Raw genomic sequence first — 23,982 nt, forward strand, 5'->3', positions numbered from 1 at the left:
TAGCTTAGCTTATATAGCCGTACCAGCCACACAGGGTTATACCATGTATACTGTGAATGTATTCCTGGAATGTGCATCGTTTTCATTTAAAAAAGCAGGAATATTTGGCACACTGGAAAGTAAATAAAATAATCACATTTTGAAAAAAAAAAAAAAAAACCTCACTCCATTTTTCTAGACATTGCTAGAAGAGAATGAAAAGACACCATAAAATACACTGAATGGTATTCATGGATAACTCTAAAATTTTTCGTGCAACATAACATACAGTAATTGCCGGCTAGTATGTTGAAAATATTACTGAGACTCCGGGAATAATTGCTTCTAATTGGGTAAATCTCTGGTCAGGTATAATACGATTAGACAATTTGAGACTGTCAACAATAATGGGCACTCTAGATTACCGTCATTTTCCGGTGTTCGTGTTTACAGTAACAGCTTGATAACAGGTAATTTAATCCATCAATACACACATAATCCAAGGAATTTAACAAAATAAAACTAGATTAAATAAATAAAATAGATTTCAAAATTGATGCTTTCAATCTCTCAATCTTCTTTCGTGACGGCTAACAATTATAGACATCATCTTCGGTGCTTCCTTGAAGAGAGAAGCTGACACGTTTTCTCGCCAGTCCGCCGTTCGCTACCCGCCTCAGGCTCGGTATCTCCGCCTTCTCTCTAGGCCCCGTCTCACTCGAAACCTTTGAATTGTCATCACCCTGTGACTGTTGAGCCTCTGGCGATATCTCACGCTGGTTCTTCAAAATGGAGGTGCCGTTCATTCGTTTCGTGTCGGCATAGATGTGGCTTGATCCTTTCTGCAAGCTGCCATTTTGATTGGCGTATGTGAGGTTTTCATTGAGGTCGGCTCCTACAGTTCCGCCGCATTGCACTCTGGGTAACACTGCCAAAATATTGCCGAGGAGTCTTGAAATCATACTGACAATTGTTCTCGACATGTCGACGCACGATGTCGAGTTTTCAAGGGCCCATCCAATGAGGGACGCATTCAAACACGTCCCTAGGAGTGCCGTGCTGACGTCACAAATTGACCACAGAGCCAGTGTCACGATGACAAGCGCGATGGTCATAGACACAAAAGCGAAGTACATCATAGATGTCCATACCATTAACAATGCCATATCTAGTATTGTTCTAGATCCTTGATTATCAACACCATCGGTAGAATCTACGTCAGTTTCAGTGGGTTCATATTGTGTTATGATGTCAGGTTCCTCCTCCTCCTTCTCATCCTCTTCGCTTTCGAGATTGTCATTTGTTTTGATGATGTCGGCAAGGTCGACTTCCTGGGCGTTGGCCAGCGTTCTCTCGGTGTCGAGTGTTTTCCTGATGATGTCGAGTCGACGGTATAGCTCGAGAAACACGGGACGATCTCGGGGATCCATCTGCATGTTGGTATCGTGAGAGAGAGAGGAATGACACAGATGATGAATAGGTAGGTTTAGATCGTGGTCACCCTGTTTCATTTAGCTGATGGAGAACAAAGAAAGTCGGATTGTGGGAGGGAAGAAGGATGAGGCTAAAATAATTACAATGTATGTATAGGATCGAGGGGAAGACGCACTTTGGGGCCAGGACTGACTGGTGGGTCGAGGTGAGGAAAGAAACTTTCTAGTCTGCTGTGGATCCGTTCACGTTTCTACTTGCCGATAATGGCGAGATTTTCACTTGCCGAAAAGGAAAAGTGGTCCTCATTGAGTGGCATACAGGGGGAGCCTGGCTTATTGTTATCAGAGGCACTTCCAGTACTTGTTTCAAGTTTATCGAACACTCCTAATCTTAAAGCGAAATATTTTCATTATTATCTCATCACGCTTCAGAAACACTAATTACAATGTCTTTGCACTTTGCCCTGTCATAGGGAAAAGACGATGGGGGAGGAGGATTAATTTTGAAACTCTGCACTCCTTCTTCTTCCAATGAATCTTAAAATCTTTGCACTTGTTCCATAAACTCACCGAGCAACAATCCTCAGCAATGTCCAGGAAAGGTTGCGGAATACCCGGACAGATCTCTTGAAACAGCTTTAGGTCCAGCCCAAATTTCTGCAAGACGAAGGAGAAAGGGAGAGGTGACCACATTTATTCGAAGAACAAAAACCTGAAGGCAGATACACCATCTTACCTTGCGCCACAACAGTCTGAGATGATATCATTTTGAAGACAATGCATTTCGTGATGGACAGAAAAAGATAATACATGTAGCAGTTTTGGTTGTATTCATAATTAATTTGTTAGTGTTCATACAGACTGTAGGCCCTATGTCGAAGACTAAATTTGTGACAAGCAGCGTCCAGCAGGTACACAACAGGGGACGACGATCAAAAGCTGCAGACGGCCCACGTAATACGTCATTTGAAACCTGTCATATTATTGTCGAGAAAAGGCATTTGCGTATGAATTTATAAAGAGCGCCATCTACTGCCAAAGATTTGCTTGAACTTGAAAGGGTGGTTCATTCATTCATTCATATTTCACATATTGGGTATTATATCATATATATCACAGTATACAATGTGAACTAAATATTGATATTTTTATTGCCTTAAATTGAAGGTAACTTTGGGATGGAAAAAGGGGAAATATGGAAAAAATACGGGAAAAACATTAGTTTAGCACAATCATGAAAACTTGGATAGAAATAAAGAAAAAAATGAATAAGAATAAAGGAAGTTATAAAATCGTGGAAATTTGCTAATTTTGGGCAAACATTTCTCTGACAGTTGATTTATATGTGCCAATGAGTGAGCTGATGATGTCATCACCTTGCGATTCTCAACTGAAAAAACAAACAGACAAACAAACAAACCTTCATAGATGGATGTTTTAGAGAGAGTGCAAGGTTCTCGTCTTACCCCTGTTCTGGGGAGATAATCCGGACAAGCCGATATCCTGGCGACGATCTCACACACTACGATGCCGAATGAGAAAACATCAACTTGTCTGGTGTATTCCTCGCCTCGTAACATCTCGGGAGCCATCCAGTACGCCGCACCGACCACCGACATCTTGCGAGGTATGTCCATGCAGGCCGAAGGCATAAGGTTTGGAGCCGAGAGGTCCGGTTCGGTCCACTCATTCTCGTCGCCTGCATCGGGCGTTCGGGGTGAGTTCGGTGGTGGGTTTGGCATTACACCGAGGACGCGAGCAAGCCCGAAGTCGGTGAGAACGGCCTGGAGAACGTTGTTCGGTTTTTGTCTGATCAGACAATTCTAAAGTCGGAATAAAGACAACATCAGAAGGTCGTCAAATGATTCGTCACTTTCATTCTCACGAACTCCATGAAAAAATAGATTTTAGGATCAGATTAATATATTTAGTCCTAAAATATGACAGAACCATAGATATGCCAAAAATCAATTTCGTGATGTTGTTCACATTTACTCCTCAAAGATGGAAGAATAAAATTACGAGAAAGAGGAAGAAACTGAAAAAAACCCAAAACAACAGGAGTGCAAAAGGAAAAAGTATGTTTATCTTTGAAGTGATCACGAAAGAAAGATGAAAAAGGAGAACGAGGAAGGTTAAGGAGTAGGGAGAGCAGAAGAAAAAGAAAGAAGAAACAAAGGAAGACAGAAATGATAGAAGATAAGCGGAAACAGGAGATGAGGAAGAAGAGAAGAAGGAAGAGGAAACCAGGAAGAAGGAAAGGGAAGATGACCAGGAAACCAACATTACCCCTGATGTGAGGTCGCGATGACAGATGTTCTGTGAATGAAGGTAGGTCATCCCACGAGCGATGTCCGTTGCCACGTCACCTTTCTGTCGCCATGACAACGCGAAGTTTGTGTCCGCCAGGATGTCCGTTAATGCCCCACCCGACACATACTGCAGAAGATTTAGGGACAATGTATGATGTCGCTTTCAAGTGACCTTAACCACACAATCGTATTCAGAAAAGTTTGATGGACTGTTTTAAGTTAAATGGAAGCTGTTAATAATGATCATAGATATTATCATCATTATCAGATTATGCTCACAACTACCTTTTTTATCATTACAATTACAATATACCTTGCTATCATAAACATTTCCATAATTTTATTGCCATCGGTACAATTATGGTAATTGTTATCGATCGTTATAATTTCGGCTAGAGTCTAGAGTTTTAAAGCGCTTTTTCACAATGGCATGATGAATGAAGACCGCTTCACCTATCAAAGTATCATCGATGAATAAAGCGTAAAACCCTCTTACATACATTACATTTTGTCAAAGGCGAATTGTGATTGTGCAGATCTACTGTTCTTTTATTTCACGCGTGACTACAATATGACACAATGCATTAATATCTTAATGTCTATTACCTCCAAAACCGGATGAATATGTCCGTCCTTGACACAGGCCCCCATGTACCTGTTCATAGAAATGATGCGAAAATAATATGACGATTGGAATAAGAAGGATAAGACATGATTGGTAATAGGCAGCTACTGTCATGGTTGAATAAACACGATTTAAGTAGAAAAGCTGGGAAAGAGGAAATAGCTGCCACCGCAAGCATTTTATGCGACTCTACACGTTTCTGTTTTTCATATTTGGCAAATCTTTTTTTTATTTTTTTACTTTGGCAACACATAGGTAAAAGATCGTATTCTGGACCATTCTGATCGCACATTCAGCAGTTTGTTCAGCTATATAAGTGAGAGGTTTTTTGTTTTGTTTTTCTCTAGTCACGGTTACTATGGTTACAAGAAAGGCACCGTTGATGTATGAAATCATCCTCGATTTGGAACCTATCAGAAAGCTTTACATAATTACTATGGTTTATAACAAATGCGTGTGGCTACTGTTACTACTAATATCTGTAGTGAAAATGGTTTTTCAGGTATTTCACCACTGTCTCATAGCCAGACAGTTAGAAACTTTCCTTCTTGTTTTCATTATCCGTTTCTTATCCTTTTACCATGATATCTTTGTGTGACTTTGTGTGAATCATTGTGAAATCAAACGAAAACGTTTGACGCTGCCAGGAGTTATTTTCTCACACCTGGCAGCGGGGCTTCGATCCATGAACCTACCTGACAACATTCGGGTGCTGGAGTTTGTTGAGCAGCTCGAGTTCCTGGATCATCTTGTGCTGGTTGGCGCGCCAAATCTGCTGCTTCCCAACCTTCACCACCATCACCCGCCCGTCCGACTTGTGGCGGATCTGGACAAGAAAACATCAGACACAAAAAAGATGACCAACTGTAAACGTTATGCAATTGAAATCTATTTTCTTTTCATGGGCAATGTGTGATGCGACGAGTTCAAGAATTGGTCGTTTGGCAGATTATCCCAAACAGTGTTGTCTGCAGCCTGAATCTACTGTCTCTGCACACCACTGTCAGTCACACAGGGAAGATCGAAGTGGAGAAATCGGTATACAAAATAAAAAGTTGCCTTCCGCCCTCTCGCGGCCAGAAAACATCAGGCTAACAAAGGGGGGGGGGGGGGGGATTTTCAGAGGATTGTGTATTCCTATGAGCGTGAGTGTAAGGGAGGGATGTGTTTGTCTGTGTGTGTGCCCTGGAAAGGGGGGGGGGTATTCTTTATTGAAGGCGTTTAATAAATTGCGACCCATTTTTGCTTATTCAATGCCACAATCATGCGGACCAATGATCCTTGAAGTTATTTCCATGCAAGGGAAAGTCTCGGGGCGATTCATTATTCAGAAGATTATCATTAAATAAATGATCACTTAGCCGTGAACAGAATCGTTTCCTGCGGTGTAATTTCATGGAATGATTTAACATGAGACAAATTGATGGACGATGCAATTTATAAATTATTAATCACTCCGTACATTTTTTTTTTTCATTATTTATCCACCCATCTATCCATTCTCTTTGTCCTCCTCGTTCTCAGGCTGTCTTGCCACTTCTCTGCGGCGTTTTCTTTCTGTTTTCTCCCTAAATACTACAAATATATTCTGTATATGCGTCAGATTTTCCTATCAGTGCCCTTTCTTTCTTTTTCTTTCTTTTTTTGTCCAAAGCCTCTTTCCTCCTTTTTTTTCACTCTTCTCTCTCATTAATGGTTATCCTTCTGGGAGTCTGGATGTTGTTTTTATTTGCTGTTGATTTCCCCATGGAAAATGAGCCGCTGTCCATTTCAGTTCTTTTGAATTGGAGTAACTACGTCTGCGAACTTTTTCTAGACTGCATGAGGCTGGTGGCTATCATACCAACATACACCCCCTTCTATTCGGAACTTGCTCAGCGGCTCTGTTTTCTCTTAACTCATCATCCCACGACATAATATTAGCTTCTTGAAAGACTGTAAAAACGAATTCATTTTATATTGCGTTTTAGTATCAGTCAATCCGTTCAAGTTTTCATGCGACATGAGAATAAAATTCTCAAATTCAGCTTTGATGCACTGAACGTGTTAAATACCTTGCATCTAATTCTTTCAACATTCACACTTTAAATTCCTTGACCACTGCATCCCATTACAAATTTACAGACTACAGAATGAATGCATTTTTAGCATGTCACTGCCGCCGAATATAACTTATATAGCTCAAGTTGACAATTCCTGATGCAGTTCCAAGTATTATCTCATGTCTTTTTCAATCATAGCAATATCTTTGTTTCAATTAGAGGGAACAGAGAGCATTACATGCTCAAGAAAACTTATAATTATGTGCAATGTTCAATGTGTGATGAAATTGAGTGCCAGGAAGATATATTTCCCGTCTCCTCTTTCTCTGGGAAAGTTTAAGTCAGATGCGACGTACAGTGTCTGTCTTCTGATTAACCTCACTCTCCCCATGGTGTATAGTCGAGAGGAGGATGTGTTTGTTGTCATGGACACCATCCTCGGAAGAGACTGGCATCGCAGACAGCGAATAGGAGAAGAGGTGAAAAGTGGGGCGATTGATCGATTATAAAGCCTTCGAGAGAGGGACGAGTGTCGTCTGGCCCTTTGGGATTCCTTTCCCATACAAATCTCCTTCATGAACTCCGCTGAATACTCGTGTGGAGTCACCAAGGTAATTGCGATCATTTTTCAGTTTTATTTGCCCGTAAAGTTCTCGCCTCTTCCAGGCTCTCCACACCGACGAACAGTTTTCCATTCGTGTTTCTTTGTCGTGGTGTAAATTGGAGCTTGATTTATGTCGTGAAACGATCTTGTGCGACGTGCCATATCTTCCGCGCATTTTGTTACATATGCAGTTGTTTAATTCAGTTCATATCAATGAATGTCTCTTTTTTCCTTTTAAAATGGCGTTATTGGTGACAATTTATAACTCATCGTTCAAACAGTCGGCACTTTTATCGCCTCGCAAGAGCAGATGTTCCTTTAAATATTTACGAAAAATCTGCGACGGCTATCTGAAGGAATATTGACGATCCATTCAATTACTTTTCAAACAGATTACTATTTCGTCTTCTTAATTATTTTCTTTACTAGCTTTTTATTGTTCTTCCCTTCTCCTTTGTTCATATAATTCTTTCATTTTTCCTCCTCCTCCTCCTCCTCCTCCTTATCAAATCATCGTCATCTTCGTCATCCTCATCATCGGCATCTCATCTGCAGCAACTTGTTCTTGTTCTCCCCTTCTCCTTCTTCTTCTTCTGCTCCTCCTCCAGACCATGACTCTTTCTGTTTCTCTCTTTATCATGAGCAACTGCTTCATGTATGTGATATTAATTCTTACATTTTAAGTTGGTCATAACAGAGGGGATAGGCGCACAGCTTATGTCAAGCCAAAAACATTGGTGTCTTAAAGATTTGTCTATTTTCGAACGATGAGAGAACGGTGCAGAGAGACGTGCCAGGGAGTAGAGTGAAATGTATACAGCTAACCTTAGCCCTGGATATCAAGTCACAGGATGTATAGAGATCTTGGGGAAATCCGGATCCTTCCATCTCTCATTCTGGTTCATTTTTATTTGTGTTACAACTGAAGATACACGAGCGAGGGGGGGGGGGGGGGGAGGGCGTGCGAAAGAGATACTAGTAGAAGGTGTGTGTATGTGTAGGGGGGGGGGGGGGGCTACGAGAGGGGGAAGAGAGGAGAGGAAGGGGGGAACCTATGCCAATCATTCTTTTTGCTTTATTTGCTTATTTTTCAATCTTCTTTTCCATTTCCCCCATTGTTCATTGCTCTGACATGGAAATAGAACTCGTAGAAGGCGAAGGAGGATTGTACGATAACATACCGTTGGATCAATAAAAGATATGCACTTTTTAAAACATTTTTAAAGTGGTCTCAAAATGTTCTGCCAGGTTCTTCATGCACGATGGATTAAATCATATTAAAGAATGCATGCTATCATCATATTATTGTATCATGGGTTGCCAAAGGGTCAAGCTTATAGCTTATTATTGGCTACCGGGTAATTCATAACACATGTACTGTAATTGTGTCACAAATGTATTTGTAATCAAAATTGTTGAAATTGTTGAAACTAGCTATAATGAGTTTCATATTTGCATATATTACGTTTAATTATGTTGAAAAAAGATTGTAAATGATGCCATACGGATAATGAATAAATCAAATCAAATTACCTTCGCAATATACAGGTATCATAATCATTCATATAATTGTAGGGTAGTTAATACAATTACAGTTCGAACTATATCGTTACTTCGAAGACTCGCTATCCCGAATGTTTGTTATTCCGAAAATGAAATATGATTCTTAATTCCGAAGATTCGTTAACACAAAAATGCAATGTAGTTCGCTATTCCGATATTCACAAGGTTATTCGTTATTCGAAAAGGTTTGTAATTTCAAAGGTTTGTTAGCACTCACCTTCTTTTCTTTTCTTTTATTTCTAAGCATTTTCGGATTAAGGAACCTTCGGCATAACGAATCTTACTTTTGTTTCTTTGTTTTTGAATAGATTTAAGGATTAAAGAAACTTCGAATTGACTGACATCACCTAGTAAATACTTATTTAACTAGAAAAGCACTCTGAGAGCGCAGACCTCCGCCAAGCAGTTACAAGCATGATCTTGCTCTTCCCAAAGAGATTTTTTCTCCTCTCTACCACTGGGGTAAAGCTCTTTGGGCTCATCCATAGAGATCAGTGATTTCCACCCAAAGGTCTACATGCTGAAAAATGAGCTGCATGCTTGGCGGAGGTCTGCGCTCTCAGAGTGCTGCTCTAGTTATAAAAGGAACAACCCCCCCCCCCAAAAAAAAAAGAAAAAAAAAGAAAAAAAAAGCAGACTAATATGCTATGCCTTGTGACGTAAATTATGCGTTTGATGGAGTGGATTTAAAAAAAAAAAATCACAGCCTCACTGTCTGTACGCCTAGGTTATGCAGTAATCATATCACTCAGCCAAACTGGTTGAAATTTCGTCTTTTTGTTCTCTTACTTTCCCTGAGTGCAAAGGTTCGGCAGAACCGCCGATCAGCTCTGAGAGGATTAAGATGTGCGAAAAGGAGCTAACCAAATACTGCAACACATTGTAATCAAAATGGCTATTTGTATCGAAAAAGTGCAAACGACCTCTGTAAACCTCATTATTCACTTTGCGTATGAGTTAGTGGCCATCAGATTGCGATGTATTGCGATATATTGTGCGGCCCTTTTAATGTGGGATTTTTTTTTCTTTTTATTTTCAGGGTTTATACATATAAGCACCAATTTGATTTGTAGTCATGCCTAATGACCACAATTCAAGCCGACAGTGTATGCAATTGTCCCGGGTGTTGATTACGAAAGTGTAAATACTGCTTACTGATCCCGCAACAATATATTTAAATAATTTACCCGAAAGAGTCGTGAGATTGTTTTTTCGCACACAATATAAGTGATGGTGTACAGGATTGACAGTTTGTAAAAAAAAATAATAAATGCTTCATGATCGAATGTTTCATTCGTCGAATTTGGTACGTAAAGATTCAACCCTGTATGGAAAAAAAAAATCTCAAAGAAATGAAACGACAGGATATGTCTGAGGTTAACAATATTCTCTGGAGGCATATAGTCAATGCTATAAACAGTCCTTGTATTATTTTATAGTAAATTGGTAATTAATTTCCTACATATTGATACGAAATGGGCAAGAAAACAGTAAAGAAGATTGCCATATTATAGCAAGGCTTCATGGCTTGGCCGACAGTACAGCCCCAATGAATGAACAAAAGGAATATAAAAATTTTCATTTTCATTACTTCACCTTATAGTCATTATATTCCGAAGGGAAAGGCGCGCATAATCATGAAATTGCACATATTCCCTGTTTCTACAGGGAAGTATGTACAGGACGAGTGTTTGGGAGTGTGATTTATAGGTTGTAATCGTTAACCACCGAATTTGTGTCAGAATGTACATAATCACGTGTGCGTGCGTGCATCGTGATGTATGTGCTACCCCCAATAAGACGCCATAGTCGTCCAGATAACACCACACTTCGTCTAAAGATGATGAATTACTTTCAAAACAGCGACTTTGGAATTTTAATGATGTAAATTCTTGCATTTCAGTCCATTTCATTTTTTTTAATCTTTAGAAATTTTATTACCATCTTCGTGAAAGCTTGCATTTTTTTCTTTTTTTTTGCGGGGGGGGGGGGGCTCTGTTTCTGCGACTTTTTTTTATCGGGTGATGATCGTTCTCTATATATACCAGTATTCAGAAATGTTCCAGATATAAACGGGAGCTCACACAATTTTTTTTTTTTTGCAGGCAAGAAAAGGGAGGAAAATACAATCGATTGGCTCCATTTCACGCAAGATGATGTTGTTGATGAGAATCAAAAAATGCCAAGGGCAAAAAATATTTGATGATCTATTATTGCTGACATTAAGGCTGTATACTGGAAGAGACATCTGTTTGCCAGTGAAGGGCATAGACAGGATCCATTCAGACAGGTGACCTTATCACAGTGCTCTGGCGGATTGATATTGCAATTGAACTGAGAAAGATCAAGGGGAGGGGGGGGGGGGGAGAAGGAGCGAGTTTATTTGTGTTGTGTGTATGCATGCGTGCGTGTGTGTGTGTGTGTGTGTGTTGCGCGGAGGCGGTATAGGCAGGTAGTAATATACCGTGAAATATTTTCAAATTGCTAGTTTGTTTTCATTAAGATGATTCCACTGCAGAGTCACTGAAAATTGGCTCCGAATTGGAGCTCTAAATGGAGACTCGTAGCTCCACTCAAATCAATCAAGCTCTGGTTGTACCATCGATTTATGGACATGATCCTTTGACATTCCAAATTAATGCTTAAAAAAAAAACTACATGAATTTATAAATTTCTTACCAATGCAATACACCCCAGATGGACACATTCAATGTAAGTAATAAAATCAAGTAGGCCTATTATTTTGCTGCTGCATATTATTCATCCAAGCGATTGCGCTTCCAATATTGAATAAAAATATTGCTCCTGCATTAATTTCATCCTTTTGGTCATTGCTTCTTCGAGTAGACCTATAATAACAATCGTTGTCTATCTTAAATGAAAGCTTGCCTTTCACTCGTAACTCAGCCCCGCATAATCCTTTTCTGTACCTGCATGGGTATCCTGCATCTAACATTTTTATGTAGAGTCAACCAAAAGAATGCCAAACTTTATTACGTGCACATGATTGTACTTATCGAAGTTTGTTGTCATTTGTATTCGTTTATTTCTCGGTACATGTATTATAGAGAGCAAACTGATATGTGAAAATTATCACCGAGATTTAAATGAACGACTGGAAATGGAGGAGTTCCGCTATGATAGTAGTCACCACGGATACTCACAAGATGTGTATGATGTATATCGGTTCATGTGTTGGAGCACGATACTTAAGTCTTTAAGGACCACTGCCATAATTATACCATTGCTATTGTGTATCGTACTCTCCCATTTGATTATGAAAGAGACCCCTTATTCAAGGAACACGATTGACCTATGCGTGTATGGTAAGATGTTATTTATCCTTTAATGCATGGTTTATAGCTTATAAGGGATACTCCACTGCGCTCCAGACGATATCGACGAGCAAACATGATATGAAGCGTAACATATGGGAATAGAGTAACTATATAGCAGCACCGCAGATAAATGAAAAAAGAAATCATATTGCTCGAAATATATGCTTGAAAGAAATATACTGTGGTGCCTCAGTGATGTAATATCAAAATCATCGAATCAGCTGAACAGATCCTCTCAAATAATCAGAGAAAATAATGCCAACATCATCTTTGCCACGATTCCAAAGCGTATAAAGATACCACCCGGGCGCCCGATCGAATTCAGGGTTTGCAACCCGTAATATCGGTTGAATATCGTAATGAAAATGTCTTGACGTTGTTGTTGTTATTCTTGTTGTCATTGTTTCTTTTTTACGGTGACGGTGACATAACAATTATCATCATAATCTTTATTTCATCAATTCATCTACCACGACTAAGATCCCGTCTGAAAAATGCTGATGTCGTTTTATTATTTTGTGTAATAGGGGAAAATATTGTAAGATGTATTCTGATGGGACAAGCTGACAAGATTATCTACTTGACCCATCACAGTATGGGTCTGATCTATTCGAAGTTAGTTTCTCGACAAACTATACAAGATACGTACTATTCAAGATGCAGCCTCATTGTTAGGAAGTGCCAATATCGAGAGTAACACCGACGAGTGAGGGTCGTTAGGTCGTCAAAGTTTTTGACGTCATAGACGAATTAACCAATAACACTTCGTGAGAAGCCTAACTTGGCAATAATCGTCACATCGGAACAAGATAAGCTGCAGTGTCATGCAAATTCCCCAAATTGCGTTTGACATCCACACGGTGATCATGACCGATTGTGACAGGCAGATCATGGGCCTGAATATGTGGAGATTACGATTGGATTTTAGAGAGATTTGTACGAGATACCAGCAGGTAAAAAGGAAGCATGATACGGGAATCTAGCATGTTTCAGAGGGTAAACAGCCCCTCGTTTCGCGTAAACAGGAAAAGCGCACCAGGCACGTCCCTCGAGAGAAAACTAGTGTCCGAGGGTAAGCTTATCCCTCACTGAAAGCAAGATGGCGGAATGATGGCGGGGCAGCGACCAGCCGAGACGTAAATAAACCACCGCTTTTTCTCCAGGGTGTCACTGGAAACTCGGATCGCCTTGCACGGCTGCAGACGACAGGAAGAGACTGAGATTTATCTCCCTTTCAAGTTTTCCCGCCCATACGTACCTGCCTTGGCCAAGTTCAAGTGCCTCGATCGATATGAACAACAGCAGAGATGATTGTATGGGATTACGGTCCTAATACACATGCTACTTTAAGAAAACAGGATTCACTTGTTGCAGTGAACTGTTGCAATGTTGGGAGACCGTTTTTAATCTCTCTTTTACGATAAACTTAATAATAACTAATACTTGTATCTACCAAATTAGACGCGCATATCAAAATCGAAGAAAAGGGAGTAAAATTCGCGCGTCTCTACTTGGTTTTTGTTTTTGTTTTTTGTAGAACGACCTTGACTTATTTGAAAACAGACAGACACATAATGACATTTTGAAGGTATGTAAAACTTGGAAACTTTGGTTGTGTAAAAAGTCTTCCTTTTCAATGATATTAGTTGACAAGGTGGTAATAAACTGGGATATAATTGTAAAGATTTCCTGATGACGCGACATTGATTTTAAGGGCCGAAACAAAAATTGCCCAATCTGACTTTTACAACGCCTGCCCATCAAACAATTTCAACTGCACTTACAATTTGAATTTACTTTGCAGGGTTATGGAAACTTATCATAATCATACTCCTTTATTCAATATACGGCAGACAATATGCGTGACATACTGTCAACATTGCAAAGTGCAGTAGTTGATCATAGGGGAGAAACGTGGGGTGATGCACTCATTAGACTGTGCATTATACCATCAATGTGTGATGAGAAAATGGAATGTTCCATTAATAGAACGTGCACCATCATTCCAATCTTGCGTGCTGACAGCGAAATGGCGACGCGCGTGCGTCATCTGATCGCGGTTGTTGTCATGCATCAACATCAGATCTGTAGACGAAGTGAACAGGAGAGATCCAACGTGCTGCACAATGTCTCCTTCCATGTGGCCCTGGGATTAATGTTTGTCTGTCTGTCTGTCTGTCTCACCTCTCATCAAGTAAATAGTCTTGGATCAAAACTTTCTGTATTATTGTCCTCCAACGCCACTACATCCTCTGCCAAGGCTAATTGGCATGATATAATTATGGATACATTGTGCTATGCGAAACAAAGCAGACAATAGGTGTAGACTTTGTGTTGCGCATTGATGTACAAAGAAAATCTTGATATTGATATACCCCTATAACGTCTATCCCGGAGCCCGCACTTGTTTTTCATTCGATAGTAAGCATGGTCCACAGCTATTGAAAACAGAGACTTGCGGAGGTCAATTCCAGGTTTGACTTTAAATAGATAACCCTTAGTGATAATGATTCTGAAAGAGATGATTTATTACGAGTGATGGGAGTCAACAGTAATGAACACCTATTACATCAAACAAATTAAAGGTCCATTTTCAAAGGTGGTGTAAGTATTTTCCCGATGGGGCATAATCATCACTAAAATGAACATTTCAAGTGAGCAAATAATAATACCGCAACAAAAATGAACATTGATCTTGTTTTGATACAACATGAGACCATTTGCTGTGATCGTGATCGTTATGTGATTGACCTTTCTATCTGCTCCAAAGACATTTGTCACATTCGCACACTTTGTTCAAAACGCGACAAGATTTTTCAAATTATACTAAAAGCCACAGAGCTGGTTACAAACATGTTCTTATAACCAGCAATATGCGTTGGATTCCCACTATAAAGGTACTAACATAATCATGTTGCATATAGATTGTCAATAGTTTCTATATGCATATACTGTTCTGCTTTATTCTTGTATAAGCTGTACTTTCATGAAATTATATTGGAACAATCTTGTCAATTGATAATTTCAATCTTGTCATTATATCGCAACTGCTGCCATATTATATCAGCAAATGGATATTGAAAACAAGTTGCACATTGTAATTCTCAACGATTCTTGAACGATTGACAAAAAAGCACACACACGCACATATAAACATACACAAGACATCGTCTTCACAGACAGAGGAACAACATCCAAGGAAATTGACGCCCAATGTATGCATATTACAAAAAAAAATAATAATAATAAAGTCTTGATTCACACTTCAGGAAGGACAGAGGGATCATTCTGTGTGACATAAAAAAAAGAAAGAAAAAAACTAGCAACTTATTTTGGTGTTTGTAAGCCTGTTGAGTCTATGATAATCATATGGTTGAGAAAGCGTGTGCGGGCATTTGAAGTGTATGTGAGAATGTGTGTGCCAGGTGTGTTTGTACGTGCGACTGTGTGCGTTGCACGTGTGTGTGTAAAGAGTGCAATGCAAGAAAATGCATAATGATATCCCACAGTATTAGACAATGAGTAACCAGGAAGCCACTACCGCAGAACACGGTGCTGTAGAATCTTTTGCCCTTCATTTGTAACGTGTTGAGTCCTTTGAATTTGACAGGATGATGTGACATTTGTCACGTCGCCGCGCAGACGACACACGGAAACGAAAGTGAATTCTTCAGGGCGGGAAAAACCCAGCAGAGTATCGAGGAGTCTTTAAAGGCAAGAATCTTCCGTTCCCCATACCCTGAATATGAAGGAAACGAAAATCTTCCAATCTCCGTAAATGAATATTTACCCCAAAACAAACTTTTTATTCTCTTTTTTTTAATGAAGTCAGACACAGAAAAAGAACAATAAACAAATTTTCGTTGAAAAGGACTGCAAGTTTCAATAACATTTATCTGTCAATAAAAGACGGTCTCCCTACATCACAATAAAATGATCGTGGTAACGTGATTATATTTTCTGCCCTTTTCTGGTATCTTTCCTCTCTTAATTGCTCAGTCATATGAAAATATACCATATAGTGAATTTCCATGAACCTTTCGAAAGAAAGGTAATGACATGTATTAACTTGGAAATTGAGAAAACAACATTTTTGGAGATATTCTAAGCAAATTTGTTTTTCTTCACAAATGTGTTGCTCTTTTAGGAACATTCAGTGAGTGGAACTCGATGGATCTTACGCAAGTGACGTCATAGAAGACAGCTCTTCGTGTCTTCGTACGATGCCATGTTAGATCACGCAAGGATACTACAAATTATTATCCCCAATTTTCTAAGGGATTTGTCAGTTTTCGCTTGAAATGTCATTGTTCTATTGTTGTAACGACCATAGTAGCATACCTCCCTACTTGACATTCACGTTACACTGTACACATCGTCTACTAGTAATTTTGAAGTTTCGTTACATTATCGCTGTGAAATTATCATCAATCAAGGAAAAATATGAAAAGACCTACCCTCATGTCTATAAAATTATAAACATATAAGACTTTACTTCACGGGATCTGTTTTTCTTTCTTCACATGACAGACGTAGCCTGTATGTTGTTCGCGTCTACGTACAGGGGACTTTCAACAGAGTCTTGGGACAATGATACCGAGATAACGTGAAATACATCGTTCATTGTGTTATGTTTGTCACGTTCAAAGTACGGTATACGCCAGGTCGTCGGTAATAATGACAGCATTTGCTGGTATTTCGACCTCTCGCAGCTACAAGCCATGAAGCGAATGCTGGTATACTGTAACATCAATACCGACTCCTCTGAGTTGTTTTAGTTTCACCTCACAGCCTTCGTATACAATGCTAAGGTCAGTGGCACTATCGAATTTGACAATTTTCAACAAATATGGCAAGGGCTAACGGGTGATCAATATCCACATAAACCCCGTAAAGTCATCATTCTACCCTGACGCTTTCTTGGATCCGACAAGCGTAGCTCTCTGTTCTCCATGCATCATACATAGGCCTGAACCATACCCGATGGATCTGTCTGATTACAGGGACAGTTAAATCGTTACAAGACGGGGGTCCCGTCTTCGTAAAAACAATAACATAAAAAACAAATTACAAAAATATATATTGTGACTACATGTATTACCAAACCTGCCATCCACCTTTCGGCTCTGCTGAGTGTGATAAACTAGATAATAATGAGAGTATTAAGCAAGATAACAACTTTGACAACACTAAAGATATCCTGAAAGATATCATCTGTCGGTATAGATGGCAGCCGCGAAGGAAGTAAGTATGAAATTAAATGAATGAATTATTCGTTTATCACACGTCATGACAACAGTATGAGAGTAAACTTAAAGCGTTTTGCGGTCATATCAGCGAAAGTCATTGGTATACATAGTGTATCTAAGTTCAATGTCAATCGTTAATCGAAAGCAGTGATAAATTTTAATTAATACACTCTGACTTCTCGGGAGGCTCGACCTTACAAATTAACTTCATCTTATAGATATAATCTGTCAGGCAAACTAGAGGCTTTTGTTGTTTTTTGTGTTTTGTTATAATGATACAACTAGAATAAATGTACTTCTGATTATTGCCAATATAGGTTTTCGTCCTTCAAATCAACGCTGTCCGTAGTGAGCAGATCAATCATGATGGTTGTCATATTCTGATTTCTACAGCTTATAGCCCAACCTCGCAAAGCACAGCGAATCTTCCTAGGGAGGGATACCCATGGAACGATATACTTCATTTCTACCAATTTACGACTAAACGCAAAAGCAGGGTGTTCAATGAACGACGTCCAGGGCGCCTTCTGAAGACATCAAGGACAATACGAAAGCGCTTCGCGAAAATCCCACTCGGCTGATATTACTCTCATTCTCCCGCCAATAAAGCGATCCTATTCCTGAGCCTTTTTAGCGAGGGTTGTACGGCGATCAATACTGCCCAAGGTTGTTTTTATCAAGGAAACTGCCGGTAGGTGTCGTCACTTCCTAACGTGGATCGCGCCAGAGGTCTATTCGACTTTTAGGGGTTGAGACAGCTGCGCACTGTACAGTTTGAGAGCTACAGTTTTTGCCCAATCAAGACCCCCCCTTTTTTTTAAGTATCAACCGAGGAGTCTTCCACCAGTGACGTCACAGTTGTGTGGTCAGAAAACGTCTTTTGAGTCCCTCCCCCCCCCCCATTCAAAGCAAAACATAAAAAACCGAAACAAATAAACAAGCACACAAAAATACAACATAAACAAAACAAAATTAAAACAAAACAAGTGTTTGAAAATCTCAAAACTTCATCATTGATATGTTTATTGTATGTATACGCGCAGGTTGCCTATGAGAAAAGCACTGACGTTAAACTGCCCATTAGATCCCATCGTAAATCTGAGAGGTATAACTTGACAATATTTACCTTTCAGCGCAACAAATTACTCGGGATCAAAGAAGGTGTAATTTTGATAAATATCCGGCGCCTCAATTTCCAGAATGCAGAGGTAAGTCCGTTCTAATCGAATCCTTGTAGGAAATGTTTGCTATATGAGCTAATAAAACACTTGTCACGAGTTGGTGAAAGTCGAGTTTCCATACCCATTAATGTCTGGCAAGCAGACCTTCTTTTTTGAAGTATTTATGATATATCTCATAGATATATAATAATTATTGTGTCCCGTCAATGGAGTACTTCAGCCATATGAAATTACAGACGTGCACACAAAAGCACGTCCTCACTATCCACTCCCAACATGATAAAACTGTAACTTGTAGAGTACGAGATATCGTATCATGATCACATCTCATGGAGTATTAAAGACAGACCTGACCAAGTTGACAAGTTCACTTCGGTTGGAATCATCCTGGCGCATCGGTCATCAGAACGAAGATATCTATTTTGACCTTGTCATGCCCAGCGGACGATATTAATTCGGCTCCGGTAATGACATTAGCGGATTAGGGAGCGTAAAGGATGTATCCAAAATTACTCTCGTTTCCTGTCATATTAGAGAACATGCGTTTGAAGAAGCCAGATTTCTCATTCCACCATATTTAGGAGCGCTTGGAAATCCGTGACCCTGGATAGAATGTGGCATCATCTTTTCAATGCTATTTGGACAGATTGTGAAATTTGTTCATATTGCAATTACCTCTCTGCCTCTCCCATAATTATATTCTTTGCAAATAAAAAAAGTACAACTGTAGAACTGTCGATCACACACTATCCGCAATATCTCTACCAAATTTAGCGCTGGAACTCGATCGAAAATTATACATTGTAGGGGCCAATTAGATTGAACGGTTATATTATTGTATCATTAATGTCACAGATCTGTTGACACCGTGAAAATAGCTCTTTTAACCAAGAAACAGTAATAAAAAAATAGAAAGTCGACAAACATGCGGAAGACAGTGAGAAAGGGGGAGGGGTGTATTTCCGACAAGAGCACTCACGTAGAAAATATCGAGACTCGCGACATCGTTCTACTCTGTATCAAAATTCCAGTAAATTAATGTGAAGGAGTGTGCACATCACTTTCTCACTCAAAATTTGCAATTCATCTGGTGATAGCTTTCTAGGCATGCGTATTTTTTTTTTTTTTTTTTTTTTTGCTTCCTAGAGTCAAATGCCGTCAGCATCGCTTGGTTCGGCTTGAAAATATTCTGTTCTTGGTAAGCACATCGTGCATCCTTCCTGCATAATGACAATGCCAGGCGCCATGATAAATAGCTCTACATGAGTTACTGAAGCTATGTACCATGCGGCTGCACGTACACTGGTACTGATGAAAAAACTGATGCCATGCCTACTTACATGCATTTTTATAACGTATCAACAAAATTAATCGTCGAACACTGTCGAAGCGCCGAAAACGCGATAGTGGATGCAACTAAGCGTGATGACAATGGTGATAAAGGGGAAAAAAAGGGAGGGGTGCTCGGAGCGAAGATTCCAGAGCAAAGGGGGTTCGTTTTTCTTGTTGTAAGGCCATTATACTTCAAATATTTCCCTTGATCAGTGAAAATTTGCATAAGATGTAGAAGCAAACAATACATACATTGACACAAAACCAGACAGCAGCTCTAGTATTAGTAAAACTAATTATTAGCATTCATGACAAAAGGCAAATTATATCAACACCAACCAAAATAAAAAAGCTATATCTATATCAACAATGAACTAAAGCCGCCACGTCAGTTTAATTTGAACAAAGTCACAGACCCCTTTCCCTGTAAAAGAAGAAGAAGAAAGAGAAGTTGTTATTTAAGAAGAAGAAGAAGAAGAAAAAGAAGAAGAAGGAGAAGAAGATCGAGAAGAAGGAGAAGTTGTTATTTAAGGAGAAAAAAGTGGACAAAGACAACCACAAGATCAAGAGAAACTGTGAATCACATCCAATCGTCGATGCAAGTGCCATGTCATGCTGCATCTTTCTAGCAAAACAAATCTCTCACCAAGGGTTTGCGGGTTAGCCTTCCGTCGACCTGACGGAAATTCGGGGATCATGCCCCTCTGAAAGAAGGGTCCGGGTTCAGCTGTTCAGGGTACCGGGAATGGGGGTATGCGGAGTCGCGGAAGTTGAAAACTTTTTTTTTTTTTGGGGGGGGGGGGGGCTGTTGTGGGTTTTTTTCTATGCAGAAAAAGACTTGAGATGAATAATTCGTCTGATATTTCGGGCCGAAGCTGACTCTCTCTCTCTCTCTCTACTTTCCGCAGAATTGTGGTAAACAGGAAAAGAGAGGAGCAACGTACCGAGGGGCATGTAGGAACCGTAAGTGGGTCACCGGTGTACAGGTGGAGAGAAGGGAGCTTGGGGGTGGAGGGGATGAGAAGGGGGGGGGGTGGAGAGGGGAAGCTGATGAAAGCAAGGTACATGGGGCAATCTTTCAGTCACAGATAAGAAAAACCCGACAAAAGGGAGAGGAATCAAGCACAGGAATGTTCTCTACATTTTCTTTTTCTCTGTATCATGATTTTTCTTTTAACTTGTAAGTTGTACTTTAATTCATTGCGCAGCGTTTATCATATACGATGTCATTGTATGCAAGGACTATACTTGTATAACGGTCAATGGCTGAGCAATTTACTGTAATCACACGCGTTGAACGAAATGAAATTTAAAATCGCTATCATCAACATCATCATACTGGTAACAGGTATACTATAATGATGCGAATGATAATAGTGACAAAATACATACATCATGATCGTTCTTATTATGATTTGAATATTAGTTTTTATTCTACCAAGGTTACGCCTTTTAAGAATAGAAAAAAATCGGAAAAGGTGTTCACCATCTATTTATTAGGCACGAATTTGAACGTTTAATTGCGGCGTAGCTACAAAACATCAAAGGAGAAATACAACGTCATCTTTTAATGTGTACATGAGCGTGCATAAGTGGACTGAGTATAAGCCCATAGCACATTGAGGAAAAGTTCATACATTTTGAGCTTTACTAATACGAAATGTCCTTCGTGGCCTTTTGTGAGGGAAACATCGATTGGTGAGTCCGAAAACAGATCAAGGGGGTGTTTCATCAACGTTTGTCAGCGCTGACAACTTGAATCACCATAGTAACAGTCAGTGACCATCTGGAGCATCTCAGCCAATCAAAACCAAGGATTTTGCTGAAATTGTCAGCGCTGACAGTTGTCAGTGCTGACAAACGTTGATGAAACACCCCCCTGGAATGTTTGCTATTTATGGACATTTGTTTTCTTCTGAATCTCGCTTTAATCGTATAGAGGTTTTGACTTCAATGATTTCAGCGTGAGATAGACAAAAGAAACTTTCTTCGAAATAAGAACTGCACTGTGTGATAGCATACAGCGTTCAATCTGAGTCGATTCCTACCAGACCTGCCTCATTTAAACTTCCCCTGGTAGCGAAGAGATGGGTTCAACAACAACAACAACAACAACAACAACAACAACAACAACAACAACAACAACAACACCATCAACAACAACACCACCAACAACAACACCACCAGCAACTACAACAACCACATGAAGAATTGGGACAATGACTATTACAACTGCTACCACCACCACCACTACTACTACTACTACTATTGACTGCTACTACTCTACTTCTACTACTACTACTACTACTACTACTATTATTACTCTAGTACTACACTACGTTTACAACTACTACGACTGAACTCCCTCCCCATTTATCGATTGGAAAATGTGTTTCATACCCATTTTATGTGCAGGCATCTAGTTTATTTGCTATTGATAAATTATGAATGACGTCAAGTAACAGAACACGTCGAATGTGATATTCAACGAGCATGTCTCGAGCGGAATTAACCCGCTGAAGACTAGTGAGAAGTATACTCAGGCAGGTGTCTATAGGAAATGCGTGCTTGAGCAAAAGCAGGTCGTCGTCAAAGGGGTTAACGGATCAAACTTTTGTGGGGCATGATGCTCTGGTTTGTGTTTGTGGATAAAATATGCAATGGGAGCAAAACCGTGACCGCTAACGTCTACAAATTGTTCTCCTTGAGTACGTTCGGTCTCCCCTGACAACAGTTGTCATGGCTCCGCACACCCTGGATTGATGGTTAACCAAAGGTATTCATCTCTGCACGTGTCTTACCAAGTGTCTACTGTCCTTTATGCTGTCTACCTCAACACTTTCATCAAATGTACAGACTACTTCCTTCCTTTGCCCCACTGCGGAACGATTTTCCAAATAATAAACGAAACAAACAAACAAACAAACAAACAAACAAACAAACAGACAGACAATCAAACAAACAACCGCAAGTTTTATACAACTATAATAGCAGTCACCAACAATATTTTAATAATAATAGGGCGAATATTAACTTCAAAGAGCATCGACGATTACAGACTGATTTTTCAGCAAGAGTGCAAATGAGAATGACGATATTTTTCATAACATGTAAGTAGGCCATACCTCAATGCTTGTCTGATGCCATAGGTGTGTGTGTGTGTGTGTGTGTGTGTGTGTGTGTGTGTGTGTGTGTGTGCGTGTGTATGCGTGTGTTTCTAACTGGAGAGACACTATTTTCATTGTCTGAATTTGCGCTAACATCAATTCTTTTGTTTTTCAAATGACAAATTCATAAAGAGAAATGAGTTAAACGAGAGCGTGCGAAATAGAAATACAATATACATGTAGTTATTGTACTTTATGTAGCAATACAACAGGAAGACGCCACTCGGTGGTCGGTAGCGGCGCTCTTTATGGACTAGAGTCTCGTTATTAAGACTGACCTTCCCCTTTGAAAATACCGGCTGATTAAGCATCGCGTAAACAGTGACACGATGACCGTATCGTGACGTGCGAACGACGAAAGGGGAAACAATAATTTATCATGCCACATCTGAGATTTCAGCCAATATCAACGTGAACATCACAAGCGGTGGAAAGGGCCGGGAGGGGGGGGGGGGGGGGGGGGCGGGGGGCTTCCCAAACTGTGGAAACCTTGACCATTATTAGAGTAAGGTGCAGAAAATGAGCTGCATTCCTAGAACCGTGCTCCTGTTGATGGCAGGTGTAGAATCATTAAAAATGCCAGACAACATCCCCAGAGGCAACGATGGAGAGAGATTAAGTGATACTTTGAAGCTGTAACTCCACACGCTATTCCAGATGGACATGTAATATATGGACACGGGTCATTACCAACGGACATGGATATCAAATCATTATTTTGGAACGGCTGTGGAAGAATGTCGGGCCTTTAGTCGAGTCCAGAACGCTGCGTCTGTGTGCTTGTATGCGTGTGTAAGTCTGAGACCCGAGAGTTCGTGCCAGTGCAGAAACTTATGAACGAGTGTGCAGGGTTGATGGTGTCTTGTGTGTGTGTGTGTTTGTTTGTTTGTTTTTGTGTGAATCTTAGCAGATGTTTAGAATTTATGCAATATATAAGTACAGTGTCGGTGTGTGTGTGTGTGCGTGTGTGTGCGTGTGCGTGTGTGTGTGCTTGCGTGTGTGTGTATGAGTTTGTGTGCAACATTTACCAAATATTGTAATTATTTTTATGAGCATGTGTGTGTGTGTATGTGTGGCTGTTGAAAATAACGGATTATGCGAAGACAGTTTGCATGGATCCATGTTTGGAAGATTTGAAATTTATAAGTTAAGTGCAT

At 39.9% G+C, this 23,982-nt stretch overlaps 1 protein-coding gene across 1 annotated transcript in view; it reads right to left on the reverse strand.

The window, feature by feature from the left end:
* The window catches only part of LOC139713151 (uncharacterized), a 44,442-nt gene continuing 20,460 nt past the window's right edge, over positions 1–23,982 (reverse strand). The window contains exons 3-9 of the mRNA XM_071624901.1: positions 5,045–5,175; positions 4,331–4,379; positions 3,702–3,851; positions 3,155–3,235; positions 2,879–3,043; positions 1,983–2,069; positions 1–1,409 (exon numbers count right to left, since the gene is read on the reverse strand). Coding sequence (XP_071481002.1) covers positions 570–1,409; positions 1,983–2,069; positions 2,879–3,043; positions 3,155–3,235; positions 3,702–3,851; positions 4,331–4,379; positions 5,045–5,175 — 1,503 coding nt within the window. The 3' untranslated portion in view covers positions 1–569. The remainder of the gene's footprint in view (positions 1,410–1,982; positions 2,070–2,878; positions 3,044–3,154; positions 3,236–3,701; positions 3,852–4,330; positions 4,380–5,044; positions 5,176–23,982) is intronic.

The sequence above is a fragment of the Diadema antillarum genome, unplaced genomic scaffold (genome assembly GCF_040938485.1).
Source record: "Diadema antillarum isolate AM-2024a unplaced genomic scaffold, OU_Dant_1.0 seq00001915_RagTag, whole genome shotgun sequence".
NCBI lineage: Eukaryota > Metazoa > Echinodermata > Echinoidea > Diadematoida > Diadematidae > Diadema > Diadema antillarum.